The sequence below is a fragment of the Sardina pilchardus genome, chromosome 8, assembly GCF_963854185.1.
Source record: "Sardina pilchardus chromosome 8, fSarPil1.1, whole genome shotgun sequence".
NCBI classification, from domain to species: Eukaryota; Metazoa; Chordata; class Actinopteri; order Clupeiformes; family Clupeidae; genus Sardina; species Sardina pilchardus.
In genome coordinates, this window is record NC_085001.1 from 12,434,745 (window position 1) to 12,456,369 (window position 21,625).

Genomic DNA, 21,625 nt, shown 5'->3' on the forward strand with positions numbered 1-21,625 from the left:
TATGTTTGGAAAAACTGATATTTCATTTCAGCTTTAAACTTGTGTTTAATTCATCGATATTTATGTTTACTCTCTGTAGGCTATCTCATAGACCTACAGTTAGATTTGTGTAGGTTTTAGGAATCCAGGCCTATTTTATCTGAATATTAGATGATCATCAGGCAACTCTCGCGATACAACGTATCGTTTCTTCTTTCCACGTGATCTCCCCCTCCCGTTATTTCCTGCAGCAACATTTGATGCTTGACTCCGTTGCAGTCTGTGTGGCTACACGGCACCAAGCGATAGTGCACGTTAGGCTGCTCATAGGCTACTGTATCGCAACCCTATAAACAATCTTTTTATGCATGCATTGCCATTTATTCTCGGCATTGGCTATCTTGCGATAAGTCTGTATTTTACATGATCTGTTTTCATCCGTAGCCGAGTGTAAATTAAGATTTTGATCTTTTATTACTGAACGTTAGGAGCTATCGAAGGCAGCTCAGATTTAACAATGGCGACAGCTGCGGTATCTGGCCCTGCAGGCAGCGGCCTCAACCCCGGATCCGGGGCAGAGTTGGTCCGTGGGCAGGCCTTCGATGTCGGGCCCCGCTACAGTAATTTGTCTTACATTGGAGAGGGGGCCTACGGTATGGTTTGGTAAGTAACATTAAGTGTTTGTTTCTGCCGAGATTGACTAGTGAAGATGACTAACTTGGCTAAGTTGTGTTAGATGTTTAGCTAGTTTACGGATAACATCTCATGAATCTTCATATGCCCAGCAAGGAACCCCTTTAAATGTTAACTATTACGGTAACGTATAGGCTACTGTTTACGCTGTCCCACGTCCACCTACCCAGCGGGACGTAAAATGGCTAGATGGAGATAGAGCCTGCAATGTGAACCTCCTGCCAAATCTGGAGTGGAGTGAAAATATTGTAGCTACTAAGTTACTGTTAATATGGTCGAATGGTCCAGTTCTGGGTTGCTTGGTGGCTGTGCTTGTTTGATTATAAAATAACAGCAATGTTGAACCACTTTGTTAAAGTGTAGGCCTACATAATTAGTGCTCTTTTCAAATTACTCTATTAGCTACCTTGTTGATTGATGTAGGCTTCATTTGATAGTGATCTGGACCAAAAGAAGGTAGTTTAGTTGATGTATCCATTCCTGACGCGCCGCAACTGTATCAGCAACAAGTTGTTCTACTGAATTCTTTGGTTACAGAATGTCGAAATCCAGCGTCTTCCTATTGCTAGCCTTTGATAGGCTATGTCGGAGCCTGTTAACACAAGATGTTTGTCATCATTAATGTCACTAAAACTCTTCATTACGCCCGTGTTGAGTTGAAGCGCATTTAATGGCTTTTTTGGAACCAGCTTTTGCCATAATATCGACGGCGAATGCCTTCAGGGATTTGCTAACGTGCACGAAAAAAAGCTACCCTTCAGGTGCACCTGATAAAAGGAATGCGTTAGCTGATGATGTGTATAGGAGTAGGCTACTTTGTTTGGCATTGGCTCTTGGGAAATGAAGAGCATGCTGCGACAGTGAGACAACTGTGCAAGAGCAACAGGATGTCAGCAAGCCCTGTTGTAGGCTCCACCACAGTGGCGTGGGTGCCGATGCGAAAGCTGAACAGGATGCTTTGAGATGCATTTCTACCCCCTAGCTGTTGTTCTACCGTGCAACTCGATGTTTAATTGATATTCATTCTATGTATGTAGGCCTATGTATGCATGCAGGTCAGGCCTGTTTTTATACCAGAAACCATTCACGCTCAAGGTCATCTTGTCATATCGCGCTTACAAACAAGTGCTATCAATGATGCTTTGATGTAAACTTCATCTATATGACATCAGGGAAAGCCGACTTAAGTGGAATCCGCAAGTAGCCTGCCCTATCGGAAAGCGAAAATGCGAATCGCGTCAGATGGAAAAGTGTGTGTGTGTGTGTCTGTCTGTGTGTCTCTGTGTGTGTGTGTGTGTGTGTGTGTTTGTGTGTGTGTGTTGGAGGCATTGAACACGGAGACAGGGCCAGTGTGCAGGCAGTCTGAAATAAACGTATGGGAGCGTATGTTTCCTGAAACCCTCACTCTCAGTACCGAATATGACTTATGACTGTGCTTTTAGGTCTGTCGTGGGCAGCACATTAACGGCTACAACTGAAGAGTTCAGATGTGAAAGTCAGTGGAGGAGGATGTGTTAAATAGATGTTTACCGATAGGTTGTGAAAAGACCCTGTGCACAGTAACGCTGTGTCTGTGATTTCTTTTAAATGACTATTTAACTGCTGGTCTTGCATCATCTAATATGTCTCTGTTGTTAATATAACATTGCTTGTCTTCATTTCTAAACATTAAAGGACATTTACCAAGCCAACTCACCCTTGCCAGTCTGAGCTATACCCTTCAGTTCATTTCCCATCCAGTCTAACACTGACAACCCCGCAAAGCCACATTTGTGTCAGTAGCAGTTCTGAGTATCCTGTTGAAGAACTTGGTGGGGAAAAAAAATAACCCTCACGTGGATGTTGGCATAAGTGGAACGTGTAGCAGTACTCTGAACAATAGGTGAAGAACTTGTACAGCACAACATCACACTCCACCATGTTGAGTAGGGGCTGGATGGTGTAGGCTCCGAGGTGGAGCCCATCAGTGGCATCAGAAAGAAATTGCACGTCTCCATAAAAGCAGTGGATTAAATTAGCACAGAGTGCGATCACTGCATGTCTGCAATCCCAAGGGGGGCGTTATGAGGAAGTGAAAGAGATTTTTTTTCTCTCTCTCTCCCTCTCTCCCTCTCTTTTGGATTGTTTTTCTTGCGTAGCAGCACCGTGGCTGTTGGCTAACATCAGAATTTTCCAGGCCTCCTCTCACCCTGGTAACATGGGAGGCCCAGTTCAGCCCGTCTAATCACAGCAATGGCTTTACCTTGTGTACGGTCTTGGCTCACACCGGGAGAAGCCCAACATTTAAATGTTCGGGAGCTACTGCATGTTCCACACGGCAGATCCGAACGGGTTGTTTTGGGGGACAAATGGGCAGCAGTCTCGTGTAGTCCCTACTGCTCCCTTAGTGACCCGGTGTGTCCAAAACCTGCTACAGTCCACATCATCTACCCCTCGCTGTAGAGCATATGGTGATGCAACGAGCGGAGAATGTGGCTGTGAGCTTCAGCGAAGGGAGAGAAAAGCACAGGATTTGGAGCTGACGAGAGAGAGCGAGAGAGAGAGAGGGTCCTGAGAAAGAGAGCTGTGTTATACTCAGACCCACCAGCATGAAAAGAGAAACAAATCGTAGCCTGTCCGTGGTAGCTGTGGACTTTTTCGCTTAGATTTTGCATCTGAGGCCTTACATGGCGATGTTATCTTTGTGTGCTTCCGTATTCTCTGCGTATGTGATATGTATTTGTGTGTGCTGTGTTGTCTTTGTGAAACCCCAAAGATTTTGCCATTTCTATAGAGAATGTTGACACCTTCCCCTGAAGTGCCAGTGTCACATGAAGCATGTGGAGGCTAGGCCTATGCTAAAACACCTGGCTGCAATGCATTACATTACATTACATTTGGCTGACGCTTTTTAACCAAAGCGACTTACAGCATGGTAAAAACATTTAAAGCTTTTAAGAGAAATTTTAACAACAATTTGAAAAAACACAGTAAGTGCAGCAATGAGTGTAGTAAGTGCATCAATGAGTGCAATTGTCTGTAGTAGAGCTATGAGAAGAGGAGATGTTCTCTGAGGAGCTGGGTTTTCAGACATTAGCGGCCGCAGTGCGCACTGAACTGTCTGATCTGCCCTGTTTGCAGTGTCATGCTGGTGTCCATCTTACGATCAGGTGTGGGATGCTTAAAGCCTTATCTCAACAGCAACACTGTGTCTATTGGCCTGTTTGGAGAGATCCTAGTTTGATTACCTTTGTGGCCAGGTCAGGAAATCCTGAAGATCTTTCGGCTTCCTCGAAAGCGCGGTTCTTCTTAACGCGTCGTTTTTCTACACTGGGGCATGGTCTGGTTTTCAGTTTTTCCAATGCTGGTGCTTCTCTGCGTAGTTACTTGTCAGGTTATGGAAATGCGGTGACATTTGTGAGTTGTCAGTCTGTCAATGTGCGACAGGTCCTGATTCATCGTCAGTCATGGATTATGGATTAGGTCAAGCCTGCACCAGAAATCAAGTCATTTTTGTGTGTTGGATGAGCTTTGGTGTAAACCTGTTTATGTGGGAAAGTTGCTCAACCTGTCTGTGTTCTCACATGATGGAACGATATCATGGTCAGAGATCATGGATAAGTCACGGTCTAGATAGTTCATAGCACCTCTTAATGCAAAGCAGGTTATCTGGAGCTGGTGAACTCACCTAATCTAGGTGTACTCCATGATCAAAAGCTAGTGGATAGCCTTGCTTCAGAATCGACATTGCACCAGAAAGACTGTTGTTTGCGACAACTCGTACTCCACACTCAAAACTGAATGTCCTTATCAGCACAATCGCCAGCTCACTAGGATAAGGGGAGAGCATGTTGGGCTCCGTGAGACAATGGCTGCCTTGTTAATGTGGCGCCTATTAGCCTATGGCTTATCTTACCTTCCCTCCAACACGCCTAAAACTGACTGAGTGTCAGTGGAGAAACATTTAGGGAATTGATTGTAGAATTGAACCTTTTTTTATTTGTACAATGCAGTTCCAATTAGGCTATAGCTGCTAGTAAGTATCTCGTCTGGTGGAAGTCATTTCATTAATCTTGATTTGATAGGAGGGAAAGCCTGCCATTGGCCAAACAAACCACATTGACCAATGTGAATTGTGCATTGAACTTAGTGGAAATGTGTTATCTTCTTTACTGTAGGTTGGTTTTTGTTGGTAGGTAGCATCTGTTGTAGACAGTGTAGAGAGTGATGCAGCTTTGCCTATCTGCTGTTTGTGATCTAAAGATATGGCAGTGCACTACTTTTGTTAACCAAATTATTTAGTCTGCAAACACATCAGTTCTGTTACGCGTGCATGTCATCATATGCAAAGTGGTGCTAGTTTTCTTTTATTTATTTATTTTTCTGCTGAAGCTTCTTAAAGTTGGTCTTTTATTTGACTATTACACCTGACTTATATTTTTTGAGAAGGATCTTTATCTGAGGTAAATGTTGGTAGCTTTTATGTGAAAGGTTCCCTCAGGAACACTGGCTGAGTCCCTTTGAAGTGGCCTACATCAAATGGCAGACGGCAGCGCAGGCTTTCAAGGCTGGTGGTGGTCACAGACAGGAAACATTTGGGAGTGGAGCCCGATTCTGACAGGGTGAAGGCCAATGCACTGACGCAGTCAGCACCCCCCCCCCCCCCAAACGCAAACCCCATCCCTCTTTTTCCTGGTGACCAAACGGATGTCATGGCAGTTTTGGCAGAGTGTGGGGACCAGCTTTGGCTCTGCCGGCAGTAAGGGCAAAGATGAGTGTACACATACAGCCCCCGTTAGACCTGGCTATACAGAGGCCTGTTCTACAAAGGATACAGGATGCTGGTATATCCAGGCAACTTCAGAAGTAACCATTGACGCTCATTGGTGTTTTCTGCCCCCAACGGCACCTTCCTGGCAGCACAGCCTAAAAGGCATTACCTTTACCCTATTCCTAACCCTAACCCCCTCAACCCTCATCCTACCCCTAAACTGAGGGGAGTAGTGCCTTGAAGGCAGCGCTGCCTGGAAGGCACCATTGAGGGCAAATAATACCAAAGACCAACCATTGACTGCTACAAAAACACTTGATTCAGCATCTATTGTTTCAAAAGTGACCACTTCTTTTGAGACCAGTTTTTACTCCTGAAGTGTTCTGGTAAGCGGAGCGCTAAATAGCAAAGTCCTTCTAGGCACATCCTTCCACTCGGCTGTCATATTGTAACGCTTTTTGGGCACTTATCGGGCATCTATTTCGGGTAGAGCTGCTCGTGTGCAAGGCCTCATGAATCACAACGCACCAACCTCGATTGGCACGATGCCTTCACAACATACCACATAATGCAATGCATTCACATTCAACTTTTGGCAAGTGAAGGTGGGGGGGGGGGGGGGCGCGTGTAGACGAGTGCCATGCATTTCTATGGGAGATTCTTTGAGTGCTGTGTCTCTTCATTAGAAAGTCTGTTAATAGTGAAGGAGGAACCGTTCACCACAGCCACCACCACCACCCAATGCATTGGGCCAGCCCTTGGTGACAGAGTCTGACCTCCACTCTGCCAACCTTGTCCCCAGCACCACCACTACCTCCTTTCTCACATGCACGCTACGGGCGCTCACTCACTCGCCCGCGCTCCTGCCAGGGTCTGCTGCTCTGCCAAACTCTGCCACAACGCCAGTCGCCAAGGCAACCTCTCGGAGGGCTGACGTCAGCACCCCCCACTCTCAAATCAATCTGGTTCTGATGGCCAGAAAGAGCTCTGGTGTGTGTCTATTAGGCCTGCTCCATTATGGCAAAAAAAAAAAAAAAAAATCATAATTGCGATTATTTTGGTCAATGTTTAGATCCGGATATTTTAACCCGATGAATTTGGAAACGTTCTCCATTATCTAAGCTACAGATTTTATCAACCGCACATACAATTGAGTTTTGAATACAATTCAACTGAAAAACAAGTAGAAAATGCATGCAAAAAAACCCAAACATTCTATAACAGTTACCACTGTAAAGCAAATTGGTGCACTGGATCTATAACTCAAGACGGAAAACGGAAAAACGGAATTCAGCAAGATAATCATTACGCCTTGATTGTTATTTTCGTAATCATTTGAAGTCGTAATTGACGATTAATCGATTAATTCGATAAGTTGCCTAGCCCTGTTATATTCATGGAGTACTGTTGCTAAAGCTGTCGACATTACCACACAGGCTGTGTGTTTTGGTTGGCTGGTTTAGGGTTTAACTTGTCAAGTGTTACCTCATGAGTAGGAGGTGCATTGTCGTGTGTAGTGTGTTAATGTGTGTTTAGCTCAGAAGGTGTGGTTACTATAGCAGTGGGTATTGCCACACATGGGTTTTGTGTAGGCTCTAACCTTTACAGTTAGCTCCCAAGTGTATGTGCTTCGTTTTCGTGCACATCGGTTTTGTACAGGTATTGCTGCAAAGACCCAGTGTAATCGTGTTATTCACCAGGAAATGGCCAACTGATGCCCCGATACTATGACAATCTGTGCTTCCAAGCTGAGTCATCTTACTCCATTATGTGTTGTCTCTCTCTCTCTCTCTCGCTCGCTCGCTCTCTCTCTCTCTCCCTCTCTGAGAACAAGTTAGCAGTGTCCATTTCTGCCATGCTGTTGGCAGAGCCAGGCACATTGCCATCCTCTCCCCTGCCACCCAAATGATTGGCACGCGCCCCATGACTGCCCTGAGCCCTCCGTGCCTCTCTCCTGGACAAACGCCGTCTAACTGTCCCCCCAGCCTCTCATGGACGAGCTCGAGCAGGACAGCGAAGGTTGGCGGGGGTTCGTCTTCGCCACAGTCTCGGGCTCTCCTCCATAATGTGTCCGCTGTCATAGGATGGTCACATTTGCTTGTTTTCCTTCCCTCCCCCGCACCCCCCAGTCTTTCTCCGACTCACGGCCTGGTTTTGTGTGAAAAGGCTTCGGAGAGAGTAGAAACATTTGTATATCTGGCGGTATAAGGGGGGGGGGGGGGGTGTTCTGATTTATTTGATGCTTTTTTTGGTGTGTTTTTTGTGCTTGTGCTGCCTCAAGGGTATCAGAGATTGTCAGCTCGCTCACTCGCTCTGTAGAAGCACAAGCATGGCAGTGCGAGCGCCTTCCTCTACTCACTTGGCCAGGTCGTCATGGCAACAGCCTGTTGCATAACCAGCCTTGCTTGCCGCAATATATGTAAAGTCTTGTAGTCCGTCTCCGTGGAAACAATCTCTCTCTCTCTCTCTCTTTCTCTTTCTCTCTTTCTCTCTTTCTCTCTCTCTCTCTCTCTCATACTGTATATATTGGCTTATACAAATACACATACACTAATGTTTGTTTGATGTTCTCCAAGTACACTGGTCTCAACTGTCCATTTTCATTAATCCATAGTTTGATTTACAAACCTCACAGAATGCTTCGGGTCCATGCGTGCACTTCGGCGACAACAGTATTGTCCCAAAAGCAAGTCTAATAACAGAAGACGCACATATGCACACACACACACACACACACACACACACACACGGCACAAACCAACACACTCAGGTCGTTTTTGCTCTGCCGGTGTAGTGTGCTTTAGTGAAGGCACTGATAATAATGCTGCTAGCAGCCCTTTTCCTGCTGGGCGCTTGTGTGCGTGCCCGTTGGCTGGGCTCTCGGGCGGGTGGTCCTCTCCTGGCACCTGGCCTGTGGAGGAGCGCGCTGAAGCTGGCACAGCTCGACGCTCGAGCCGCAGGCTAGAGAGCACCATCCACCCACACACTCCATCTAGAGAGTGTGTGTGTGTGTGTGTGTGTGTGTGTGTGTGTGAGAGAGAGAGAAAGGGGGTGGGCTGTAGAGTAGATAAGAGACTGAAGGTCAGCGGTTGGTTGGCTGTTCGCATGAGACTGACTCTGACCCACTTTGAGCGGTAGATGCTGTCAAGATCAGAGCGCCACTACATAACTTGTTCCGCAGCCTCTTGTCCACTGTGAGACGCTCAAGTGTACCAAACTGTTCGAGCTTGTGTAAATCTTGTTCTTTTTTTTTGTTGTTGCGTTTGCACAGTAGGTCTTTTTATAACTTAAGACCACCGCAAGGCCTGTACTTTCACAGTGCGTTTTTGTCTTGTTCCCAGTCGTCGTCACCACATCTAAGATGATAAAGGCGTGTGTCAAAATGGGAAATGGTGAACAGCAGAAAAAGCACAGAATCTGATCGTCTGAAGAAGAGCATGTCCACTAAGCGTGTCACTTTGTCGCCCCCCCCCCCCAATACAGCTCTGCGTTCGACCGGGACGGCAAGGTACGCGTGGCCATCAAGAAGATCAGCCCCTTTGAGCACCAGACCTACTGCCAGCGCACACTCCGCGAGATCAAGATCCTGCTGCGCTTCAAACACGAGAACATCATTGGCATCAACGACATCATCCGGGCGCCCAGCATCGACCACATGAAAGATGTGTATCCTTTTCGCCCCCACACGCTGCTCGTCACTTCCAAGTTAAACGAAGCACTGACACAGTTAAACATCTCCCACCACACACACAAACACAAACAAGCGCACACACACACACACACACACACACACACACACACACAGAGACATACAGTATACTAGCACACACATTCTGCCTTAAAGTCAAAAGCATCTCAGTGGATAGCACAGTACAACAATACAGTATAATCTCTGTATTTATAATCTATTTAATTTCATTAAATATTTCAAATGAACTTAATTTATTTTATAATCTCTGTATGTACTCGAAGTATAAAGTATGGATTATTGAAGAGGTACTATTTAAAAGACGGGTGGTGTCCTTGACGCTGGACTGTGCAGCTACATAGTCCAGGACCTGATGGAGACGGACCTGTACAAGCTGCTGAAGACGCAGCACCTGAGCAACGACCACATCTGCTACTTCCTCTACCAGATCCTGCGCGGGCTCAAGTACATCCACTCGGCCAACGTGCTGCACCGCGACCTCAAGCCCTCCAACCTGCTCCTCAACACTACCTGCGATCTGAAGGTACGGTGGGATGGGGTGTGTGTTTGTGTGTGGGGGGGGGGGGGAGGGGGGTCCTTGTGTAGAAGAGTTTGACCAGTGGGAGATGATTTGGAACATGTGGTTCCGTCTCCGTCTCATCCATTTTGGCATTAGACTGACCGGTAGTGTGAGCAGCTACATGGTTGCAGTGGAGTAGTGGTCATTTTGACTGGGCAGAAGAGCCTCAAGGACCACGCTCTAGGAGCCATGTTGAACAGCGCGTGAACAGAGCACAGGCAAGTGTTGGAAGACCTTGAAGGGAAATGGCTTTTGCTGTATATGTTCAGCGTCTATCAGAAATGTGTTGAAATATCTCAGTTTGTCAGACACTACTAGGTCAGACACTACTAGGTGGCGACGCAGATACAGTTGTTATTGTGAATGCCGTAATTATATGGATTGCTTGATCGAAATGGTGTTAAGCTTGTGCATGAGGTTATATATGAGCGAGTTAATGAGTTTTAAACCCACTGAAGTCTGACTTAAGCGTCAAGCTTCTAACCTTGGGGTCCCTGCCACCTGGCTCTGTCATTAGAGCTTCAAGAGAACAGATTACTTGCACAATCTGTTTACAATCGGCGCATTTTGTAACCCATATTGACCTCGAGGTGAGGCCATTTCAGCTATACCTCGAGCTGCTTGAGAGAAGTTCTGTAACCAGATGGATGGATGGATAGATGGATGGATGGATAGATAGAAGGATGGATAGATAGAAGGATGGATGGGATAGATGGATCTGTTCTCATTTTCAACAACGAAAAGCATGCTTCTTCTGTAACAATAAACGTGGGAACCCAGCAACGAAATGTGGGATGAAGTCCAGTGTCTGAGCAAGCGGTACATTTCAGTGGTCGATCCGATCAGATCAGACTTCCACAGCTGCTGGTTGGTTCCAGTTGGTCGCTTGCCAGTGCAGTATGCGGCCTTGCTGTTGCTGACCTCTTATCGCGATTATGATAAAAGACAAAAGAAAAGTGCAGGTTTGGTACATAAGAATGCAAACATTACCTAATCGTACTGCTGTTTCTATTGTGATGCATGTGTACATTTGTTTTGCATGCTAGCTGCATGGAAATGCAGTGGAAAGCATCATCAGACAGGGATGCCCTTTGAGAAAGCAGCTGCGTTTCTGCTTTTGAAACAGTCTGGCTGATAAGACTTTCAGCCGTTAACTGGGACGTGCCATCATTTTCTGCGGGTTGATTTTGACGTGGCTAGACTTGGAGCTCTGGTTTTGAATTGCATTTGCAAAACATGAAAGGCACTGCAGTGCATGGCGTGGGAGATTTCTGCATCATATGTGCATACGGTACTGGCCACATGGGTCTCGCTAACCTGTTTATGGTAGCATCTGCCTGATTAGTATCTAGGCTGGCTTTAGTTCTTCCTCATTGGGTTGTTTTGTGGTTTGACTTTCCTCTCATAAAGATAAGGGGACACTACTTCATCTGATGTTTGGGAGCTTAGTCCAAACACTGATGATGATGATGATGATGAATCAAAAACTAGAAACATGATGTCATGATTCCATGAACATGATTCATCTTGAAAAATCAGCACATTAGTTCTAACACTGGTTTGAAATGACTGCTGCTGTTGAAGTTTATTTTATGTCCTTTTCTGTTTGTCACTGTGTTGCCAGATTGTCAAGACATTTTTTTCAATATATGTAAATGTAAATGTAATGAAAAATAAAGCTTTCTTTGAACAACGGCTGAAGAAGCCTTCATTATATTAATTGTAGTTCATGTTCAGTTCATGTTGTTGCAATAGTAATCCTGCTCAGTACAAGATGAACAGCAGGTTCAGCCATGTTGCTGATTGGTTGTTCACTGCCAGCTGGTCCGTTGTTCTGTGTGTGTGTGTGTGTGTGTGTGTGTGTGTGTAGATCTGTGACTTTGGATTGGCCCGCGTGGCGGACCCCGACCACGACCACACCGGCTTCCTGACGGAGTACGTGGCCACACGCTGGTACCGAGCGCCCGAGATCATGCTCAACTCAAAGGTGAGCCCCACGTATCAGCTTATGGGGGGGTGGTGCTGCGTGACCTGCACAGGCATGCGTCTGTTCTTTGTTTCACAGGCGAACACGTACACATACACACACACACACACACACACACACACACCCACCCATGACTGCTCAGACAGGCACGTTCACATGCAGACACTCGCTCAAGTCTGCATGAATGAACATAGGCAAACAAAAACATCCTTCTACACTCATTAACAGGACCTACAGTCATGCGCACACACACACACACACACACACACACACACACACACACACACACACACACAGTTCATCCTACTCACACACACACACACACACGCACACACACACACACACACACACACATACACACACACACACACATAGTTCATCCTCCTCTGACTGTGACGCTGAGACAGGCGTTGACGCGTCGGCCCACTCCTGTCTGTCTGGCTGGGTGGAGCGCTGGGCCGTGTGGCTCTGTGGTGAGCGAGGAGAAGCAGCTGATTGGCTGATTGATGGTGACGGACGGCGCTGGCCGCCGCTGCCTCTGCCCCCAGGCGACGCGCAGAGTAATTACACCGCCTTTATTTACAGCCCTGAGTTAGGAGCACAAGGGCAAACACACCACAGCAGCCTGGCTCTCAGCTAATCAGTCTGGATGAGGAGACAAGACACACCACACAACAAACACACACACCACACACACCACACACACCACACACACCACACACACCACACACACACACACACACACACACACACACACACACACACACACACACACACACACACACACACACCACACACACATCACCAAGGACAAAAGCTTTCCAACTGATGACTACTACTAAGGCTACCATTGACTTTAGCTTTCACATCAGCAGTTCAGCAGGATTTCAGTCATTGATTAACTAGTTTATTCATTGCCCGTGAGGCTGAGGGTAATTGGATTACTTAAATGAATTGCTAGTTCTTTTAATAGTTAAAGATGTCATCAAATTGTGAACCTTCGTGTGTGTGCGTGTGCGTGTGCGTGCGCGTGCGCGTGTGCGTGTGCGTGTGCGTGTGTGTTCTGTCTTTCAGTCCCTCAATAACAAAAACACACACACACACACCGAGGCATGCACACACACAAGGCACTGGCCAGTAGGTTAAGAGCTCTGCCAAGTTTTTTTTTCCCCTCAGAGATGGGCCAATAGATAGAGATGGTTAAGCACTAGCTGCCAAGTCATGTTTTATTTATTTATTTATTTTGGCCACGCTTTTATTTGTGACTCTCTTGTTCTTCTTCGCAGGGCTACACTAAATCCATTGACATCTGGTCCGTGGGTTGCATCCTGGCGGAGATGTTGTCCAACAGGCCTATCTTCCCCGGGAGGCACTACCTGGATCAGCTCAACCACATCCTAGGTATTAAATCCTTGCCCTTCACTTTGGTGCCCTTGTGTCTTTTCTGTCCCACGCGTCGCGAAAAACACGGCGGCGGCCGGTTTTTAAGCTGGTCTGCCGAGGATGAGCGATGGAGGTAGGCGTTAACGTCCGTTCGCCAAAAGGGGAAAAAGACGAGTCATCGTCCGCTGGGGCCGTTTTCTTTTTTTTTTTTATCAGCGGTGGAGATTGCATCGTGCTCACCCATCAGCGGCGGTGAAAGGCTATTGGATGCAGGCTTGTTGTCCTCTAACAGTTGACTTCCTGTGTGCGTGTGTGTGTGTGTGTGCGTGTGTGTGTGTGACGCTGCTCATTCAGTGAGCACCGTTCGACGTGGGGCTCATGAATCTGCATGAAACACCAGCTGTGAAAAGGCAACATGAAAAGAAAATGGCACAAAAAAATCTGTCAAATGCAGATTTGAAAAGGAGCTATTTTTACCCTACCTTCAGAGCCCAAAAGAGGCTTTATTATTTTAACATCCTTGGAGGTTGTCGTATTGATGTCATTTTGCAAAATCTTACATAAACAACCTCTTCTCTGACTGAGGAAGCATGATCATTTTGGATTTAGCACACTTTATTTTAAGCTTGACATATTTATTACATTTTGTTCTTATTTTGGCTAGCCTTTAGCAGCTATACTGTAAACCTGATGCAAGCCTGATGCCATTATTATTGCTACAGCTTCCAGATAAAGATCTCCAGACTTTTCAAGCAGTGTTTTCAGTGGATGGTTTTAAAATAATTAAAATAATTTCTTTATTATGAATATTATATGACATGATCGGAATCATCGGGGCACATTCTGTTGATCTCTTCAACTAATATGAGTGACTCTTCATTTCCTTGGCCAATCGAGATGTTTCACAACAGTTCAATCATTACCAAGTTATCAAGTCTATAAACAAATTACATCCTCGTCATTGGAATAGTTTCCTACCACGTGTTTGAAGCCACAACACGCAAACAAGACCAGTTTAAAAATATTCAGCGTATTTATAAAAACACACAGGTTACTGAACCTGATCAGTTTCACCTATTACAAATACCACCTTTTATACCATACCATATACCATACCACCTTTTTAAAGCATTGTATTGTGTAGTTGTAACATGTTAGCATCACAATTTCATTCAACATCAGTTCCTGAATCACTGAGGCTGTTCAGACAGATTTGTACAGCTTACTTATATTGCCATGTAATGGACAACTAAATCGGCGTGTTTTCTTAGAAGTCTGCACATTTAATATCAGTAACATTCTGTCTTTAATCTGGCAATGACTTTTTCTTGGCTATTCATAGTTGCGGTCCTCTCCTTGTTGCAGCTATTTCCTCACATTTGCTTTCAACTCGCTTTGGATAAAAGCATCTGCTGAGTGACGACAGTCTAAATGTAATTTAAAGGAACAAAGCTGTTTACAATTTGATACGAGACTGCAACACTGAGAGTATTACAACTATCAAATGTGTCCTTTTTTCCCTACTCTCCCTCCCTATATTGACACACCTCCTGTTTCTCATGAAGCCTATACAATTGTTGTGCCATATGGTTCTTTCATGATGTTAAATTGCCACCATCAGATCCCCCCTCTCCTTGGGATGGGGGGGGGGGGCATTCTCAGTTCTCCATTGGTCACTCCTGTATGTGCTCCCTGTGGTCTGCCCCCCCCCCTCCCCCCTCCCCCCTCCCCCCGTGCTGAGCTGCAGATGTTTCCCTAATGATAAAGCGGCCCATTTCCTTATTTAGATCCCCTTTATCATTATCCCATAGGAGGCGGCTGCCGCCACACTCCCATCTCTCTGGGCCTCTCCTTCTCCTCGTTATCATAAGGAAACGTGCTGTTTGCATTGCACTTGAAAGCCTCCCAGTTGGGTGTGTTGAATGGCTGGTTTTCGTTGCTAATCATAGACTGCCAAAGGTCTGTGTGTCTGTTCGCTTACAAAGTCCATGTTTAGCATGAGCCCACAGCCTTTTTTTTTTATTCTGTAAGTATAGTAAAGATGGGGAGCTAAGCTGATGTGCAGATGTGGGGCTGTTAAAGCAGATGACCAGGAGGGTGTGGAACGTGTCCTTTAAGCTGTGATTTCTGTCCCCCCCCCCCCCCCCCTTCAGGAATCTTGGGCTCTCCGACTCAGGAGGACCTCAACTGTATCATCAACATCAAGGCCAGGAACTACCTGCTGTCCCTCCCCCTGCGCTGCAAGGTGCCCTGGAACCGCCTCTTCCCCAACGCTGATCCCAAAGGTCAGAGGTCGCCCCCGCCTCACTTCCTGTTTGCCCTCATCTGATCTGTTGTTGACATCTCACATTTCCCTGATATTTAGATCACATTCCCTGATACTTATACTTTACAACAATTAAGAGGGACCTTATCCCAAAGCTATGAGGGTCCGTGTATGCTCCGTTCATTTGATATTCAATTAAGAACCAGAAATCAAAAAATCAAAAAAATGACTTGTTATTTCATTATTTGTTTATGAATGTGATACGAAGAAGAAAATAACGCTTGTTTTTCAGACTTTTGATTTCGTGGTCAGATCAAAAGTAGAACATTTAAAAAACGGACTCAGGGCTAACTGATTTTGATATTTATGTCCTTCCGATTGCTGTGACCTGGAAGTCAATTTAACGTCACTTTCTTGGTCTTTCAGTGCTCAGTGTTGCCAATTTAGCGACTTATTTGTCGCTAGCTTTAGCGACATTTGCCAATTTTAGCGACAGAAAATATCGTCTGGCAAACCAGAATCTGCGCGACTTTGCGCAACTCAGTGTCATTGTTGAATCGTCAGAAAATCATCTCCCTTCTCGTGCCTGTTTTCTTGAACATTGCATTCGCCCAAATCGTTGCTCCGTGATTTTCATTGCTTCTTCGTATCACATTCATAAACACATAATGAAATAACAAGTCATTTTTGTATTTTTTGATTCTCAATTGAATATCAAATGAACGAAGCATACACGGACCTATGAGCACTTACTAGCAATATTCAAACATTCACACCTTCATTATGACAAAGTCGAGCTAACTAGGCTTCAGATATCGTATAGTACCTCCACTGCTGTACTGTGCTGAAACTGAGATGGAGGGAGAGCGATTTCATCAAATCCTTGTGTGTCCTGCAGCCTTGGACCTGTTGGACAAGATGCTGACGTTCAACCCTCACAAGCGCATCGAGGTGGAGGAGGCTCTGGCTCACCCTTACCTGGAGCAGTATTACGACCCCACCGATGAGGTGAGCAGCACGCACCCTGGGCCTCTCTCAACATCCCTCCTCGATCCTGGGTCCTCCAGACTCCTTCCCACTGATCTATAACTAGCACTGGATAGATTATCCAGTTGTTGCCACCCCATCATTCTTGATGTAGAAACGAGTGGGAAACGTAGTGGATCACCTCTGTTATTTAGACCAGTGTTTTTCAACCTTTTTTGAGCCAAGGCACACTTTTTTCATTGAAAAAATCCCGAGGCACACCACCAGCCGAAAATTTTAAATAAAATGAAATTTTATGGAAAATGAAATTAAATAAAAATCTGTAGCCCGCATTAACGATATCAAGTCATTCTTGTCAAAGTGTCTTGAATAGGAATCAAATGAACACAAAGACAATTATTTCTATTCACTCTTTTTTAAACCACTTAGGTAAAATTGGATAATTTCCCACGGCACACCTAACAATGTGTCACGGCACACTAGTGTGCCACGGCACAGTGGTTGAAAAACACTGATTTAGACTTTCCACTGTCAAATTCAGACAAGACTCAACTAAATGATCAGCGGGGGGACCCCAGGTCAAACTAGGACCAAGGAGCGAGACCGGAGCGCTCCCGCTTTTTAATGCTTTTAACGGTGCTAAGTGACTTAACGTTTCCACGCCTATGCGTCTTCTTCAGACTCCAACTAAGTGAATTAATAACGTTAGCTTTATGTACTTTATTACAGATATATTAGCTGTGAATGGCATGGTGAGGTAGAAATGTATTAGAGTGATGACTTGTGATTGTTGCTGCTGATCCGTTCTCGTCCAGAGAATGTTATTTACCAGCAGGGTTGAGTGCTCAGGAGGGTGGCAGGTTTGCAGCGTAGAGAGCAAACCATATAGGTCAAGGTATTTGAGAAGCCCTCTGATGCCGAGCGCATACCCCATCCTCACGTATGTGCCCCCTGGTTCTCAGCCACGTGTGACATTTCTGCTCCGTGAACTGACCACTGGAATGCATGCCGTGGCACAGCCTACTGAAAGCAAAAGACTCGTCTTAGATTCATATCGTTAGAACTTAAGCGAGACGATATGCGAAGACCCCAACTGATGTTGCTTTTTTAATCAGATGTTCAGGTTGTTAAACTGGTGTTCCCCTCTCTGGTGGTGTTCCCCTGTAGCCTGTCGCTGAAGCCCCTTTTAAGTTCGAGATGGAACTGGACGACTTGCCCAAAGAGACACTGAAGGACCTGATCTTCAAGGAGACGGCTCGGTTCCAGCCCGGCTTCAGGCCCTAAAGTCACCTGTAGGTAACCTCCCGCTAGAACCTCAACTAAGCAGTGTCAAAAATCACTTCACATCATTTTCCTATAATACAACTTTACCTAACTACGACTAGGGTGTTGCCTCCTATTCTAGACGTGTCCTAAATAATGAAATGAAAACTGAAATGATTGTGGGTTAAGGAAAGACTGTGAGGGCTTGACATGTCGTGACATGACTTCTTCACATAGCTGTGACTGATTGGGGTGGTGCATCTAATTCCAGATGACTTTCTAATGTTTTTTTTTAATATATATATATATATAATTGTGGGTTGGTTGTGACGGTGATGGTGACGTTGAGCTCTCTCTCTCTCTCTCTCTCTCTCTCTCTCTCTCTCTCTCTCTCTCTCTCTCTCTCTCCCCAGGTGTGGTGAGCCTGACTCCGGCTGTGGCTGCTCTTTGCCAGCAACTTCTCCACTGTGTGCCGTTTATCATTTTTGTTTATTTTATTTTATTTCCTTTTTGCTCTAGACGTCTATGGCAAAGCCTGTCCTCAAACCTCCTGTCTGTCCATGTCTCAGGAACAGCGTCGGAAAGATCCCATTACCCTCCTTCTCCTCCTTCTCCTCCTCCTCCTCCTCCTCCTCACTCTTGCGTCTTGTCCCCCCGTTCTCGCTTCTCCTTGACCCTCTCTGCTTTCTTTCTAGTCTGGTGTTTTTCTCCTCCCTGCTCCTTTCTTTCCGTCTGTCGCATGCTTTCCACTCATGTCGGGAGATGAGTGCCCTGGTGGTGGTGGACTGGAAGTGTAGGGACACGACGTGTGACTGAAGCCGAGCTCGCAAGTCTTTCATATCAGTGGGAATTTGGACTATAATACAAAACCTGTAGAGTCAGGCTCTTCTGTCCTGCATTTCAGTTTGAAAAAAAAGGTACTGTATTGTGATTGTGCAACGGTTTTGCTCTTGTTATTATGATTATTATTATTATTAATTCTTGATAGAGCTACTGTTCTGATAATGTGTCATTTTACAAAAAGTCTCCTAAAGCGTTCCCCCCCCCCCCCCCCCCCTTTTCTCTGTCTCTCCCTCTCGACGGAGGCCAGACTTCTGATCAGGGAGAGGTTAGAGCTCAGAGATCTTATCACGTGTGACGTATGCAGTGGTCTGATGCTCAGTTACAGGGTGCATGTAACATGCCCTCTATGCACTTTTTTGGAAAAAAAAAAAAACTAAAAAAAAATTCAGGTTTTTTTTTTTATTTTTTTTGTCAAGGCTCCATTCCTGGGCTGGTTTAGTACCTCAGCCCAAAACCACCCCCCTGACCCCACCCCACCCCACCCTGCATATACCCTTTTGAAGCTTTTTTTGGTACTGACGAGTAAAATGCGATCACAGGAAGTGTCGTGCCATACATAGTGCTGGGACTATACGAGGTGGCACTGCCATATTTTTTGGGGAACCACATGAGCCTGGCCGGAGGCCGTGTGTGAAGCGGCGCGGGCCACAGCTCAGGCAGGGCGGCATCACGCTGGGTCAACCTCAGGCACAGGTCCTCGCCATCTCAACACGGGCACACCGGGCCTCCTCAGAGGTACACAACAACACAGGGCTACAGCCAACGGCTTTTAGCGTTGAAGCTTCGGGTTTTGCGTAGTCACAAAAAGCAAATCCACAGTCGAAATAGCTTTGGGGAATAGCTGTAGTTGTGCTACAATCAACGTGATGAGGAAATGCTTTTGTACTTAGTACAGTGCCTCCTCTTCTACCTTGCCTGGTGTCTCTCTCTCTCTCTCTCTTTTTCCCTCTCGCTATCTCTCTGTCTATCTTTCTGCTCTCTCAAGCTCATTCCCTTCGCCTTGTAACAAACGAGACTGTGCCCTTGCATGACTGTTAAAAAGCTTTCTATACAAAGACGATGTAAGTGCCACATAACTGGGAGTTCCACCTGGGAACCTCCGGACTTTTGTTATACTATCTTTCGTGGTCTCACAAGTCCCATTTAGAAAAGTGTAGAAAAGGGTTCCTTTTTTTTGGTTTTGTGCTTTTTAAAAAGAAATACTTAATTTGTAGTTATTATTGTTTTATTTTATTTTTTTCCTTTTCCTCAAATTTGGTTTTGCATAATTTAAAATTTAATAGAGCCTGTTCAACACAAAATGAACAAAGACAGTTTGCGGAGAGAGGAAGTAAAAGTCCTGTGCAAGTGCCCAAGGAGGATGGGCTGGCAATTTTTTCACAGGGAAGGAAAAAGTCCACGATGGCCCTATTTGAATCAGCAGAAATGAAGCATGGGATGACACAGGTGGATTTATGTATATATCATGTAATAAGGCTCTGAAGTCGGGGACAAAATAAAGAAACAAACACACACAAAAAAAACCAAACACGCACACAAAAAAAAACTTGACCTAAAAGCTGACGCATCTACAAGTGGTCGGAAAAACATTTCAGCCAAGTCCTGCCCAGCCTCACAGGCATGGGTGGTGAGTACTGGACTCTCCCGTAGTTGCGATCGGCTGCGTTTTACATTACGGCTCCTCGTGCGGCACTCACTCCTGATGTGTCACTGGTGTGAACCTAGCAGTAATCATGTGTTCAGTGGGACGTCCTCACCCGCGTTAATATCTAGTCTCATGTTCCTCAGTTGTGCCCCGTTATGGCCCGGGGGTGGGCGGCTGCGGACGTGCCATGCCGTGCCATGCCGTGCCGTATTGGTCCCCCCGGTCATGGGCACAGTTTATTTCTGAAACACTGCAAAACCCTGTAAGATAGCTTCTGCTGACATCTGTGTGCAACTCTTGTCTCTTTGGTGTGCCTTTTATTCGTCATGAATAACAAGATTTATTGTGCAGCTTTTTTTTGTTTGTTTTGTATGTTTTTTTTTTGGTTTTGTTTGTTTGTTTTGAGGATTAGTTGTGATTTTTTTTCAAGTATATTCTTTAAAGGTATATATTTAAAGTAAAAAAAACAACAAACAAAAATAATGACACTTAATCCTCATCAATATTTTCATTTTAAATCCTATTGCCAGCGAATTGTGATTGTGATTCTGTTTAAAAAGTGAAGATTTTTACTTCTGCTTCCCCCTCCCCCTCTCTAGACCTGCTTTCTTGGTTTGGATGTTTTGTGCACACTTTTTTTACTGTAAAATGAATGTCATGTTTCTATTGAATATTAATCTTGTTCAAAAGTTGTTTCCGTATATTAAATTACTCTTCTGTAAGTATGTGCAGATCAGCAGCTCTTTTATTGTAAGTTTTTACTTACAGACTGAGTCCCTTTTGAATTTGTGTCTCTTTGGATGTGCATTTGGGTTTTTGTGTAAGCACTGGGATGGGGGGGGGGGATGTTTTCAAAGTGATTAAAAATATTAAAACATAATAGATTAATTAAAGTCCTGTATATCACGTGAAGGAATTCCCGTACAGAAGATGCCTCTTTGCTTCTGATGAAGATTGCCATATTGAATTACAGATAATGATTTATTTTGCAACTCTGTCAAATCATGTAACCTAGTAACGGCAGAATAAAAAAAAACACTATCCTGTATTTGTCTGTGTTCTCTCAGCTGATGGCAGTTGTTCCCAGTCTCCAATGCTCACCAGACTAAGTGTATAAATGCGCAGGCTTTCAAAGCACTCGGTTGGCAAGGCAACAGTGGTGCTCTTGTCTTTCAGGCTGCTGGTTGGCTGAATGGGGTAGTGGGAACGATAAGACGAGGACGACTGGGTTTAAAGGAAGGAAGATGGCGCTCAAAACCAATTTCCCTGTTAGAGGTCTGTGTGGCTGTTATAGACCTGTTGCCTTGGAAGCATGTGGTCCTTGACAACTGGTATCAGCATCGTCAGCGCTCGTAAAGGGCCCGGAGTAAAGGGATTTGTGGGCAGTGGCACAAATACAAGTCCATTGTTCAGCTTGGCACATTTAACTGCTACCACACCATTCTGATCAGGTGGAAAACTGAGATAGCGAAAATGGTTTTGAGGTCATTACTCCTCCATGGCTCTACGCAAAGGGACACTCGTGTGTCACAAGGTCAGCCACCTCTTAAAGGTGCAGAGC

At 45.3% G+C, this 21,625-nt stretch overlaps 1 protein-coding gene across 2 annotated transcripts; it reads left to right on the forward strand.

Annotated features, from left to right (window-relative positions):
• The first annotated feature begins 246 nt into the window (after positions 1-246).
• mapk1 (mitogen-activated protein kinase 1) lies at positions 247-20,786 on the forward strand. 2 transcript variants are annotated; one of them, XM_062542748.1, is made up of 9 exons: positions 247-642; positions 8,906-9,088; positions 9,465-9,654; positions 11,561-11,677; positions 12,964-13,078; positions 15,214-15,345; positions 16,225-16,334; positions 17,481-17,609; positions 17,990-20,786. In XM_062542748.1, exons 1-8 carry the CDS (start codon positions 497-499, stop codon positions 17,595-17,597), a joined length of 1,110 nt encoding a protein of 369 aa, XP_062398732.1. In that variant the 5' UTR covers positions 247-496; the 3' UTR covers positions 17,598-17,609; positions 17,990-20,786. The 2 variants fall into 2 exon arrangements, with proteins under 2 accessions (XP_062398732.1, XP_062398731.1); XM_062542747.1 differs by having other exon boundaries at positions 17,481-17,605.
• The last annotated feature ends 839 nt before the right edge of the window (positions 20,787-21,625 follow it).